Source organism: Trachypithecus francoisi, unplaced genomic scaffold (assembly GCF_009764315.1).
Source record: "Trachypithecus francoisi isolate TF-2019V2 unplaced genomic scaffold, Tfra_2.0 Lachesis_group0, whole genome shotgun sequence".
NCBI lineage: Eukaryota > Metazoa > Chordata > Mammalia > Primates > Cercopithecidae > Trachypithecus > Trachypithecus francoisi.
This window is the reverse complement of record NW_022681453.1, coordinates 8,098,518-8,112,726: the sequence shown is the minus strand read 5'-3', so window position 1 is coordinate 8,112,726 and position 14,209 is coordinate 8,098,518. Positions and strand designations below refer to the sequence as shown.

At 38.1% G+C, this 14,209-nt stretch overlaps 1 protein-coding gene across 1 annotated transcript in view; it reads right to left on the bottom strand.

The window, feature by feature from the left end:
- The window catches only part of PLCH1 (phospholipase C eta 1), a 277,981-nt gene that overhangs the window by 106,871 nt on the left and 156,901 nt on the right, over positions 1-14,209 (bottom strand). The window contains exons 5-6 of the mRNA XM_033203550.1: positions 8,184-8,313; positions 5,266-5,436 (exon numbers count right to left, since the gene is read on the bottom strand). Coding sequence (XP_033059441.1) covers positions 5,266-5,436; positions 8,184-8,313 — 301 coding nt within the window. The remainder of the gene's footprint in view (positions 1-5,265; positions 5,437-8,183; positions 8,314-14,209) is intronic.

The following is a 14,209-nucleotide window of genomic DNA, read 5'->3' as shown; positions in this document are numbered from 1 at the left end:
AACATGTTTAATGCATTTAACTTTAGGAGTTTGAAAGAGACATCAAGAAAGGCATTAAAACTGCTTCCTACTTGGGTATTGCCTGCCACCTCTCAAATAAGACCTAATAGTGTGGTGCTACTGGTTGGTTCTTTAATGGTATTTAAATAGAATAGATAGCCACCTGGAATTACTGGTGGAAAACCAGTCTGTCTGCCTGTCAGTCTCTGTCTCTCTCTGTCTCTGTCTCTCTTTCTCTCTCTCTCTCTCTCTCTCTCTCTCTCTCTCTCTCTCACACACACACACACACACACACAGAGGCAATAAACAACAGAAAAACAGGACAGAATTTAGACAGATTTTTCTGTATTTTAAAGAGCCTTTCAAAGTTCAAAAAGTACGATTAAAAAAAACATGGAAAAGTACTCATCCCTGGTATCAAAAAATGTTAATCAAACCAACATTAACTTATCATTCTATGGCTACAATATTAGCACTAAAAGTGATCCATTTAATAACTAATCATTTGTTCACTGCTTTCTTAATTATAAACTGAAAGAAATCTTTTATATAGCATTATGGAGATATGTTTCAAAAGCCATGAAAATATTTTATCCTATGGCTCAATAATAAGGAAATAAACCAGAAAAAACATATACATGGATTTGTTTACCAAATACTTTGTACTTTTTTTCATTCTTGCTAAAGCAAAACACTGAAGACTCTGATCACCAAATTAATCTCACATTTAAAAAATTCAAATATGGCATTTAAATGCAATAAAAATGTTTGTAAATATAAGTAAGAGCAGATTTTGAATCAGTGAGACTTTTTGCCATTTATGAATCTATAAGCAGCATTTACTAGCTCAAATTGTGAATGTCAAATAGGTTTTAGACTATACCAAGTGTAACATAATTTTCTGGGTTATGTAGGAGAAAATTAAAGAAAGTTAAAATAATTGACTCTCAAATGAAAATTGCTTCACAAATTCAATGAAATTCAAATTAGCACTAAAACTAAGTGAGCATGATTTCAAGTATATTAACAATGTATTACTAATTAATATTTTTAGTATCTTTACAAAGGTAATTCTTCTAAAGAACAACATTTCCAGAAAAAAAATACAGCAAGATAATTATGATAAATTTTACTCTACCTCAAAAAGAAAAAATCCAGCAAACTTTAAAAAGCATGTTGTTTTACTTCTTACTATTCTCTTTCCTTTTATCATAGACTCTCAAAATCATAAAGTCTCCAAAAAAAGCTCTTTATTTTGAGCTTTCTGAGGGTAGGTTTTGTCCACTACCAAAACTTAGCGCAATACCTAGGAAATACAGTATCTATTCATACAAGGAAATGAAGTAATCTGAAATTTTACTAATCCAATTTTACTAATCCAACATTACTAATCCAATTTTACCACCCATATTTCAGTCTCCTTAATAGCATCTTAAATCCTTGTTAACACCTTCAAGGAAGAAAACACAACTGTCAAAGTCATCCAGCACATCTTTGGTCAGCTATACTTCTTAAGAGCTAGTGGAAATTTATCTCTCTCTGATATTCAGATATTAATCCAGTGTATTATTCACTGGAGCTCTGTGGTAGAAGTTTATCCTGGTTTACATAAAGTCCTTGCAATATCCAGATCCAGATTGAAAGAAGGGATCAAACTATGTGATCCAACTTTTCCACTCAGATATATATTCAAGAGACTTGACAATGTATGTCCACACAAAACCTTGTGCATGAATGTTCACAGCAGCATTATTCATCATAACCCCCAAAAAGCAAATGGCCCAAATTTCCATCAACTGATGAATATATAAACAAAATGTGGTATATTCATACACTGATATATTATTTGGCAATAAGAAGAAATAAAATACTGATAATGCCACAACATGAATGAATCTTGAAAACATTATGCCAAATGAAAGAAGCCAGTCACAAAGGTCACGTTAATGATTCCCTTTATATGAAATGTCCAGAACAGACAAATCAATAGAGACAGAAATATTAGTTTCCACAGCCTGTGGGGGAGAAAGAAATGGGGAATAATTGCTAATAGGTATGGGGTTTCTTCTTGGGGCACGGAAAATGTTCTGAAATTAGATAGTGGTTATAGTTGCACAACTCTTTTTACTTTTCTCTCTTTTTTTTTTTTTTTTTTTGAGATGGAGTTTTGCTTTTGTTGCCCAGGCTGGAGTGCAATGGCACTATCTCAGCTCACCACAGCCTCAGCATCCTAGGTTTGTTCAAGCGATTCTCCTGTCTCAGTCTCCCGAATAGCTGGGATTACAGGCATGGGCCACCACATCTGATTAATTTTGTATTTTTAGTGGAGACTGGCTTTCTCCATGTTGATCAGGCTGGTCTCGAACTCCCAACCTCAGGTGATCTGCCCGCCTGGTGGCCTCCCAAAGTGCTAGGATTACAGGTGTGAGCCACCATGCCCAGCCCTTTTTTCTATTTTATTTTATTGTTTTCGAGATGGAGTCTCACTCTGTCGCCCAGGCTGGAGTGCAGTGGCATGATCTCAGCTCACTACAACCTCCACCTCCTGCGTTCAAGCAATTCTCCCTGCCTCAGACTCCCAAGTAGCTGAGATTACAGGGGTTCACCACCACGGCCAGCTAATTTTTGTATTTTTAGTAGAGATGGGGTTTCGCCATGTTGGCCAGGGTTATCTCGAACTCCTGACCTCAGGTGATCCACCTGCCTCAGCCTACCAAAGTGCTGAGATTACAGGCATGAGCTACCATGCCCGGCCAATAGTTGCAGAACTCTGTTGATACACTAAAAAACACTTAAACATATACTTTTAAAAGGGTGAATTTTATGGTATGTGAATAATATCTCAAAGCTCTTATTTAAAAATTGAAAAGTGGCCGGGCGCGGTGGCTCAAGCCTGTAATCCCAGCACTTTGGGAGGCCGAGACGGGCGGATCACGAGGTCAGGAGATCGAGACCATCCTGGCTAACACAGTGAAACCCTGTCTCTACTAAAAATACAAAAACTAGCCGGGCGAGGTGGCGGGCGCCTGTAGTCCCAGCTACTTGGGAGGCTGAGGCAGGAGAATGGTGTGAACCCGGAGGCGGAGCTTGCCGTGAGCTGAGATCCGGCCACTGCACTCCAGCCTGGGCGACAGAGCGAGACTCCGTCTCAAAAAAAAAAAAAAAAAAAAAAAAAAAAAAAAAAAAAAATTGAAAAGTGTTCAAACACAAGCTGGCTGATTATCTGTGTGAGTACTGTAGAAAGAATTATTTCTACTGATTATTGTACTTTATAGTCCAAATATTTGGTGATTTTTTACGATTTCAACAGAGCTAAATGCTGCTGACTTAAAATGAACAAAGGAGTTCAGTAGCTCTTTATATTAAGACAATTAATCCATTAAGAAAATTAAAAGTAAACCTCATCAACTGCACAAAACCAAAGCCTCCTCTCAAGAAGTCTGATATAAAAGGTTAAAAAATTGGAATAAAATATTCATTTATTCCTCTACTTTAGTGAGAAACAGACTTTGAGGAGATATTTAAAAAGCAGACTGAGAAGTTAGCTTTGCTGACCATAATTCAGCCTATATAATATTAAGATTAAAATATCTTATTTTAAACATAGAGATTCTCTTTGCTAATCAGAACCTAATTTAGGCCGGGCGCGGTGGCTCAAGCCTGTAATCCCAGCACTTTTGGAGGCCGAGACAGGCGGATCACGAGGTCAGGAGATCGAGACCATCCTGGCTAACACGGTGAAACCCCGTCTCTACTAAAAATACAAAAACTAGCCGGGCGAGGTGGCGGCGCCTGTAGTCCCAGCTACTTGGGAGGCTGAGGCAGGAGAATGGTGTGAACCCGGAGGCGGAGCTTGCCGTGAGCTGAGATCCGGCCACTGCACTCCAGCCTGGGCGACAGAGCGAGACTCCGTCTCAAAAAAAAAAAAAAAAAAAAAAAAAAAAAAAAAAAAAAATTGAAAAGTGTTCAAACACAAGCTGGCTGATTATCTGTGTGAGTACTGTAGAAAGAATTATTTCTACTGATTATTGTACTTTATAGTCCAAATATTTGGTGATTTTTTACGATTTCAACAGAGCTAAATGCTGCTGACTTAAAATGAACAAAGGAGTTCAGTAGCTCTTTATATTAAGACAATTAATCCATTAAGAAAATTAAAAGTAAACCTCATCAACTGCACAAAACCAAAGCCTCCTCTCAAGAAGTCTGATATAAAAGGTTAAAAAATTGGAATAAAATATTCATTATTCCTCTACTTTAGTGAGAAACAGACTTTGAGGAGATATTTAAAAAGCAGACTGAGAAGTTAGCTTTGCTGACCATAATTCAGCCTATATAATATTAAGATTAAAATATCTTATTTTAAACATAGAGATTCTCTTTGCTAATCAGAACCTAATTTAGGCCGGGCGCGGTGGCTCAAGCCTGTAATCCCAGCACTTTTGGGAGGCCGAGACAGGCGGATCACGAGGTCAGGAGATCGAGACCATCCTGGCTAACACGGTGAAACCCCGTCTCTACTAAAAATACAAAAAAAAAAACTAGCCGGGCGAGGTGGCGGGCGCCTGTAGTCCCAGCTACTCGGGAGGCTAAGGCAGGAGAATGGCATGAACCCGGGAGGCGGAGCTTGCAGTGAGCTGAGATCCGGCCACTGCACTCCAGTCCGGGCGACACAGCGAGACTCCGCCTCAAAAAAAAAAAAAAAAAAAAAAAAAAAAAGAACCTAATTTACTTAGTCTTTTCACATGATCAAATGCCAATTTACTAGCAGAATTATAAATGACCTACCACAATAGTAGTTAAGAATTATGCCATAGTTGCAGTATCTAGCTATTTTATTAGTATAAATATAAATTTATATTTAAAATAAATAAATTTGACTAAATTTATACTAATACTAATTTATACTAATATATAGTATAAATTTAAACTAATATTATTAATACATCATCGTATTAGTATAAAGAAAGCATTACCATGTATTAAAATACTAACAACATTCATTTCTTTGTGGGAAAATATGCATATCTGTACTCAATACGTTTAAGGTTAAGAATTATATAACCCAGTGTTCAAGTTATCACTGCTTCTCTTAAAAGCTGCTAGAAACTGTTTTAAATGACTCATAGATAAGATTTTTGTGAACTAGTGATATTTACTCCCTTTGTGAAATTCAAAGTATACCTATATTTAACCCCAAAAGAAAGACTTGCATCTTTCATGAGTACTTTTAAGTAAACTTTCATTTTAACAGTCTAAAGATACCTTTTGCTCCACCTTCAAAAATTGAGCCAGTTCTTCCACAGTTAGGTGATCTTTCTTATCACTGTAGCTCAAAAGCAACAAATAAAGGTCTCGTCTCAAAGACATCATTTTGTAAAAAACACAGAACTCTTCAAATGTCAAAGTTCCCTGATTCTCATCTGTGTCGGCTTCCTGAAAAGGGCATAGAGAAAATAAAGCAATATGAAAGTTAGAAATAGGAAATTCAGTACTGGAAAATAATATTTACTATAAAAGGGTTAGTACACAAATCCCAAGTGGTGAGCACACATTCTCTTCAAGTACACGTGAAACATTATAAAGCAACCACATATTTGGCCAGAAAGATTCAACAAATTATAAGGAATCAACCTCACACAAACCAATTGTTCTGACCACTGTAAATTTATAAATCAACAAAGAAAGCTATAAAAAAAAAAAAAAAAAACCTGTAGAAACAATACAATTCTAAATAGGAAATAAAACATATACAAGTAAAAAATATACTACATATTAAAACTTATAAAATAACATTAGAATGAAACTTGAAGTCTTAAATTATTAGAGAGCAAAGTAGATTTTAAAAAGAAATTAATAATTCAACTCAAAAAATGTGAAAAAAATAAGCGACGGAAATAAATTATAAACAAAAGCAAAAAGTAATAAATAGAAAACAAACAGCTATAACATACAGGTGAGAGGCCGGGCGCGGTGGCTCAAGCCTGTAATCCCAGCACTTTGGGAGGCCGAGACGGGCGGATCACGAGGTCAGGAAATCGAGACCATCCTGGCCAATACGGTGAAACCCCATCTCTACTAAAAAAAATACAAAAAAACTAGTCGGGCGACGAGGCGGGCGCCTGTAGTCCCAGCTACTCGGGAGGCTGAGGCAGGAGAATGGCGTAAACCCGGAGGCGGAGCTTGCAGTGAGCTGAGATCCGGCCACTGCACTCCAGCCTGGGTGGCAGAGCAAGACTCCATCTCAAAAAAAAAAAAAAAACATACAGGTGAGAAAGAAAACCAAAGCCTGTGTCTAAGGAACCAATAAAAATGAGAAATCTTGAACAAGACTTGATTAGTCAAGAACAAAAGAAGATATATTTAACACATGAGAAAAATACCAGTCTCTCATTGGTTTCTGAACTGTAATCCAATCAAAAGTAATTTTTACCTATGAGAGAATCTCTCTTAATTCTCCAAAGGTAGAGCTGATGCTCTTAAAGCCATGGGCATCCTTGGTAACTCCCTGCTTTCCCTCCATAGAAAAGTCTAAACAATCCATCTGGATTGGTTTCTTGTTAAAATTGTTTCTAGTAATTCTTGAGCACAAATCTTTCATCATATGCCTTACTTACAGGTTGGCTGAATTATTCATAAAACCACAAAACTACTGGGGATAAATAATGAGCAACTGACCCATTTATGTACTCTTCCTCATTCTAAGTGAATACAATTCTAACTAAACAAAAATAGACAGGGAATGAATGGCATTTTGAAACGCATGGATTTTGTGAAGTACACTCAACTGTTATATGGTATTAAACAAAGCTTTGAAAGGCAAAGTGGTCATTAAAATATTTTTTAAATTTTGCTAACCTTGTGTCAATTATGAACAAATGCTTCCAAATTTTACTTCCAAAAATTACCCAAGAAATCATGATTTGTATAGGTATAGACTTTGCCCTCCTCTTTAGGATTGGCCTCTTACATTGAATCAGCAGCTACCTCTTCCATGCTGTGATCAGCTCCTGTGCAAATGAACAGACAGGAGGTGGGGCTCACAGCAGGGAAAAAGTGAGATGACAGGTGACAGGGAATACCAGAAACATGGCCAACCTTCCCATATGTTTAAAGATAATTCATTTCCCCGCCTAAGTCCTTCACTCCATCTCTCAGGTTCCCTATATAGCAAATCTCACTCCTTCCTCCTCTTCCCAATCTCTCATGCTGTTCTCCAGTGCAATGGGACTCAGTTTCCCACAATGCAAACCATCTCCAACCAAGAACAGGGTCACCCTTAAACAGTCACAGAACAGAGCCAGCCTCTGTCTTCCATTTATTGTTGCAACACATACCCCATGTTGTCTCTGTTCTTACCACCTCTAAGAACAAGTACAAACATTAAACATCATATTGCCCTCGTATGCTTATTTTTACATGTACAAAGTATCACCTACCTACTCACTTAGAATAGAAAATCGTTGCAAAACATGGATTATGCACATGACTTATCTTCAAATAACAGCCTTTTATAAATTAATACTCTAGTAATTTCTAATAGCCTAACATTGTCTTTGCCCTGACTTAAGAAAGCTCACTTCTGCACTCAGGTAAGGACTAAATGCAGTCCTAGCTGGATGCCACAGAATAAATCTGGGTCCAAGGATTTTTCTCAGTGACCTATCAACAGGGAAAGAGCATTTCATCTAACGAACAAGGAGCTGAATGAAATTCTGCAGAGCTCCCTAAATGCTAGGAGTGAATTGCCCTCCTAATCCTCATGGATATTAAATCCTGAACTCCTCAGAAACAAAATACAGAGCTCTTGAGGTTTTAGACAAGTGCTATTTTTTTGTCATGTTACTTAGTCTTTATTCTGATCCTCACAACAGCACCACGAAGTAGGCAACTGAGGTATTACTGTCCTCTCAAAGGGACTCGAGCAAGTTTCCTCCATTATTTGTCGGAAAACAGCAACAATAACAAAAAAGCATTTTAGGAAGTGAAATTTTGGATGCATGTTAAATTTATAAAGTCTTTTTACTTGATGAAACAAAATTGTTTCTTCATCAAAGAAAAATAAAACAGTACGGAACACATATATTATCTTCCAACAAAACAAAATAGCCTTTTAATATACCTAAGTACATTAATAACCTCTGTGAATTTTATATAAGACCAGTGAAATTGTGAAAACTTACCTGAAACATTTGTCTGACTTTTCTTCGGGGCAGATTAACATTCAATTTATGCATCAGCTGATGTATCTCTTCAATATTCAACAAGCCATCACCATTTTTATCAGCCTCCTCAAAGGTCTGCTTCACCCATGTGCACAAAGGTCAAAGAAAACACCTGTGTTCTCATCAAAATTAAAAACTGCTCTCTCACAGAATACTCGCAAGGACATTTATCAGTAACAGGGAACTTGAGAAGAAGGTCTTTTGAGGAGGCCCTGCAACCCATAGGCTCTGATGAGCTACTAATAGTGATGACAACAATAACAATGACAACAAACCAGGAATGGAAGGGGAACATATAAAGGGGGCAAAGGGGTTCCCAGCTGGGTGCAGTGGCTCATGCCTGTAATCTCAGCACTTTGTGAGGCTGAGGCAAGTGGATCACCTGAGGTCAGCAGTTTGAGACCAGCCTGGCCAACATGGTGAAACCCTGTCTCTACTAAAAATACAAAAATTAGCCAGGCATGGTGGCGGGCACCTGTAATTCCAGCTACTTGGGAGGCTGAGGCAGGAGAATCGCTTGAACCCGGGAGGCAGAGGTTGCAGTGAGCCAAGATTGCACTCCAGCCTAGGTGACAAGAGTGAAACTCCGTCTCAAAAGAAAAAAGGCGGGTGGTGGTTCCCTCCATTGGGAAATGAGAGTTAAACCAAATTATTTTGAACATCTTTAATTCAAACATTCTTACTCAATCTTATCCAAATTAAATATCAAATCTATTATTGCAAAAAACTATATTACTACCCTAAATGGTAGGAGTGAATTGCCCTCCTAATCCCCAAGGATACTAAAACCTCATGGATACGAAAAGCTACATTACTGGTTCTAATTCCACTCTAGCAAGACAATAACACCTTAATTCACACCTCCAATAGCAAACTCCATAAACATAAATATTTCTACATGACTTTAAACGTTATCCCTTTTTGCTTTTCATTTTCTGATCAGTTTTTCTCAGTTATGCTGCCATGTTCATAACACAAATCTTGTGTCCCTATTAGTTCTCATTCACAAGGTTAGAGTTCTTCGTTTATGAGGCATACAGATGGCATGTAGCAGGAATGGCCCAGTATTACATCTCTCGAACATTTTCTGTTTAAGAATCTCTTTATGATGAAACCCCAAATATCATAAATACAGGGCTTATCTTCTCCTATGCCCTTTTACCTACTATCTTTTTACCTTCACAGTACCTCATGGCACATGATCTTTTCAATTCTCTTTTCACTGTCTCGCTCTGACATTTAGCAAATTAGACCATCTAGTTCAATCTTATCATTGTTCAGTTAAGGATATAAAATGAGAGGAGAGAGAGAAATCTGATAAGAATTAGTATGAGAACCAGGTTTCAACCCACGTCTTTTGTGCCTGATCTAGCACACACTTTGACACAGAAGGTCAGTTTCTATCCCACATTTATCTTCCTATTACTAGCTTTGATAGTTCTCACCTAATCGGCCCAAGTTTCTAAATCACGGGCAGGTAATGTGAAGTACAAGCGTAATGTACTAGGAGGTGCCCTCAAAGCTCAGGTATGAAATGAAGTGACTGAGAATAAGAAGCTGAGTTTAGATACAAAAGGTTTACATCATGTGAACTGAAATTTTAAAAGATCCTCAGTGGGAGAGCCTTGGGTTGCGTTACATAGTGAGAAAGCAGACAAAATGGTAATAAATACAAGAATTGAAAATTCCCAGTTAACTTTTAGAAAAGGATTTTTTAAATGGATGATTCACAGTTGTTGAGGGGTAGATTACAAAAGGCAAGTACTGCGTGCATATTTAGAAAACCAATTAAACTTCTATGTTTGAAGGGTAATGGAGAGGAAAAGAATAAGGTGATAGAAAGAAACCAGAGAATCAAAGTAAGCAAAAGGTATAGTTTTAAAAACCAAGAAATGGGAGAATGAATATATATCAGAGGAGAGGGCACAACATATTTCCATTTTCTTTTTTTTTTTTTTTTTTTTGAGGCGGAATCTTGCTCTGTCGCCCAGGCTGGAGTGCAGTGGCCGGATCTCAGCTCACTGCAAGCTCCGTCTCCCGGGTTCCCGCCATTCTCCTGCCTCAGCCTCCCAAGTAGCTGGGACTACAGGCGCCCGCCATCTCGCCCGGCTGGTTTTTTTTTTTTTTGTATTTTTAGTAGAGACGGGGTTTCACTGTGTTCGCCAGGATGGTCTCGATCTCCTGACCTTGTGAACCGCCCGTCTCGGCCTCCCAAAGTGCTGGGATTACAGGCTTGAGCCACCGCACCCGGCCTATATTTCCATTTTCTATGTGATTCAAATTATGACTGTAGGAGATTATACCTCAGTAAGTATAAACAACTAGAAAAGTAAGGTATTATGTCTCCTAAAATTAAGTAGAGGATATTTTCAGATCGCCTTATTTCATATTTTGTAAACACCTTATTTCCTATTTTTTCCCTTTAAAACTTTAAAAATAACCAGCCCAGCTCTTTCTAGTTCAATTTTTCCTTATAGACTTGTCAGGACTTCATTTTATATGACCCCTGGAAGTTAAAGGGAGGTCCAGATCTGGGAGGAAAATAACTGAAGAACCAAAAGGGTGAAAAATTTGGCCCAATCACTAATAAGTGCCTGAGTCTCATTTTCTTCTGTTTTCAAGGCATGCAGCACCCACTTGGGGCTTTCGACTATAGACACTACTTTACGCCTCACAGGGTATATGGCTGGAGTTCAAAGAAGTGACAAAAGGAGTCAGATGGCAGTACTATTTTTATCCTTTTAATCTATAATTCTTTATCAAAGCCTCTCAAAGTCTTCTCCAGAGAAGAGGCAGGGACAGCCAAACCCTGAGCATGCTTGTACTCTGCAGATACAAATATTTAGGATAAGCCTGTGTCTGCAAAGCCTTTAGCACCAACACAGAAACTGGCCTTGATTATTGGCTTAGGGAACTGGTAAAGTAAAAACAGAGGTGGAATCAAATCAAAAAATATACACTAGTCCTAATTCTACTGCTTACTTGGCCCTGTGACAGTGGGTTACTCATATCACCTCTTGGAGCCTCCATTTCTTCACCTACAATGTCAAGGAGCACAACTTTTAACCTTGAAATCCCTTCTGACTCTAAGATTCCATAAATGAAAAAGCTATTCTTTCCAGTAATGGTCCACATAGTATACAACTCCAGGTAAAAATATCCTGATATCTTAAAGATGTTCTTCATAATTAAGATATGAGTGTCCAATAAAGCCCCGAATTAATAATTTATAGCCACACCATAATAATTTTAAAAAGAGAAACAGTCATTCCTCGGAGAAAATCTGGGTGAGACTGAATGCAAAGTAATGATCTAGGATTTTCTATCAAGAGACTGTAGGAGTATGTAAAGCATTGAATGATCCTATCTAGCACAGGGGAGAGCAAACTTTTCTGTAAAGGGCCTGATAGTGAATATTTTAAGTTTTGCAGGACATTTGCTCTCAGCTGCAACTATTCTACTCTGTCACTGTCATGAGAAAGCAGCCATACAGACATAAATGAATGAACATGGTTGTGTTCCAATAAACCTTTATTTATGAACCCTGAAATTTTAATTTGAAGTAATTTTCACAGGTCACAAAATGTTTTTCTTTTGATTTTTTTTTTTTAACCATTTAAAATCCATTCTTAGCTCAGGAGTCCAAACAAAAATCAGGAGTGGGCTAGATTTGCCCAGCTGTTTGAGGGGAAAGAATAACATCTGGATTTATACATAACAGGCAGCCTAAAGCCTTCTGGAGATAATAATTTTCCTCATGGGATCAAGAGATAAGGTGGGGAAAACATGAAGGAGAATGGTCTGATGGAGAAAAATGCTGAGCCTAAGTGCCAGAACCATCATCTTTGCATACAGATCTGCTGAGAATTCAGACTTTCATTTATCTGAATAGGAAAGCTAAAGATTTGCCACTCTTTACCTCTTTTTAGCAACGACAACAGTAGCTATTACTTGTAAAGTGGTTATTAGGTGCTAGGCAGTGTTCTAAGGACTGTATATAAATACTCAATTGATCTTAACACACCTCTGTATGGTAGACACTATCATTATGATCATCACCATGTTGCAGATGAAAGACTTGAAGGCAAAAGAACATAAGTAATTCATGCAAATTTGCACAGCACAGGCAGAGTGGGGGATGGCAGAGTGGGGGGTGGACTGCAGGCAGTGCAGCACCAGGGTCTGATCCCTAATGACACTGGATTTCTTCTAGTAAGTATGAGTACTGCATCATGGCCATCACTCAACATGACCATACTGCAGAAATAAGTTATGCTCTAGACTGGAAGGATTTTCTCATGCAGTCATTTAAGATTCATTATTCTGATTTTTCATTCACAGTTGAAATTTTCAGTCCTAAAGTGAAATCTAATAATGAACATCCCAAATCTCTTCTCTTCATTAATGTAGTTAAATGTTTGTCAAATTAAGGATGTAATCCCATTATTAAGATATTATCTAGGCCGGGTGTGGTGGCTTATGCCTGTAATCCCAGCACTTTGTGAGGCGAGGCAGGCAGATCATGAGGTCAGGAGATCGAGACCATCCTGGCTAACATGGTGAAACCCCGTCTCTACTAAAAATACAAAAAATTAGCCAGGCGTGGTGGTGGGTGCCTGTAGTCCCAGCTACTCGGGAGGCTGGGGCAGGAGAATGGCGTGAACCTGGGAGGCAGAGCTTGCAGTGAGCCGAGATTGCGCCACTGCTCTCCAGCCTGGGTGACAGAGCAAGACTCTGCCTCAAAAAAAAAAGGTATTATCTAAAACCCTATTAAATTTTGAGAAATCTGTATGAAAATTCTTCCCTGACTCAATATAACCTTTCTCATTTTTTACTTCAGCTTCCTCTTTACTATTCATTAAGTTATTATTTCCCTTTTATTCCTTCACTGACATAAAAATCCACTGCTCCCATATTTCTTATAAAATTGTTTCTCTGTGTAGCGCCACAGTACACCTGCTTTCTGGACAGCATATTTTCAGAATATGGAACCCATAGAATATGAAAACTTTCAAGTGCCAGTAAACGTGGACAATCAGGTTCAAAAAACTTTTGACCAACAAAGCAAAAAGACAATTTATGCCCATCTCTAACTCGTCTCTTTCAAGGATTATGAGAGAGACTTCTATAAGTGACTTGTGGCTCTGGAATGCTGTGAACTTATCCTAGTTAACTGGATGAGGCTAGAAGCTTCTGGATTTGGTTGCTTCCCCATGGCCACCACTCTTCCTTCTTCCTTGCTATACAACCTTGATTTTGTTCAGGTATCCAAAAGCCATGTGCTTTAATGATGAGTGAGAACTGGATGGGGGGAGGTAAATCTTGGTTTAATACAACTGTCCTCAAAGTATAGTCCTGGAGGTCCCCATAAACATGAGGTTCCCCTCTTTTCCAACTGCATGTCTTGCGGCCAGATTTTATTCATGTGGTTCAATCAAAACAACATATCGCAACAGACTGAATGCAGAGGCAGATAAGAGAACCATGTGTACCACTGTCAGACATTAAAGAGATTTGTAAAACAGTGAAGCAATACTATTTTTCTAATGTGTTTTGCTTTGAAAAATACTCATTATAAAAATGTTAACATGCAACAGAGTTTATTATTATAAATAAACACATTTTATGCCTCACATTTAATCTCTAATATGACAAGTATCAATAAACAGATCCTATATAAACAAAAGCTCTTTAGAATCTTCGAGGTTTTTTGTTAGTTTTTTGTTTTTAAGACACAGGGTCTTGCTCTGCTTTCCAAGCTATAGTGCAATGGTGTAAGCATAGCTTATCGCTGCCTCCAACTCCTGGGCTTAGACAATCTTCCTACCTCAGCCTCCTGAGTAGACGGCACTACAGGCATGTGTCACCACACCTGGCTATTCTTTTTAATTTTTTGTAAACATGGGGTCTCACTATGTTGCCCAGACTGGTCTCAAACTCCTGGCCTCAAGTGGTCCTTCCACCTCAGCCTCCTAAAGTGATGT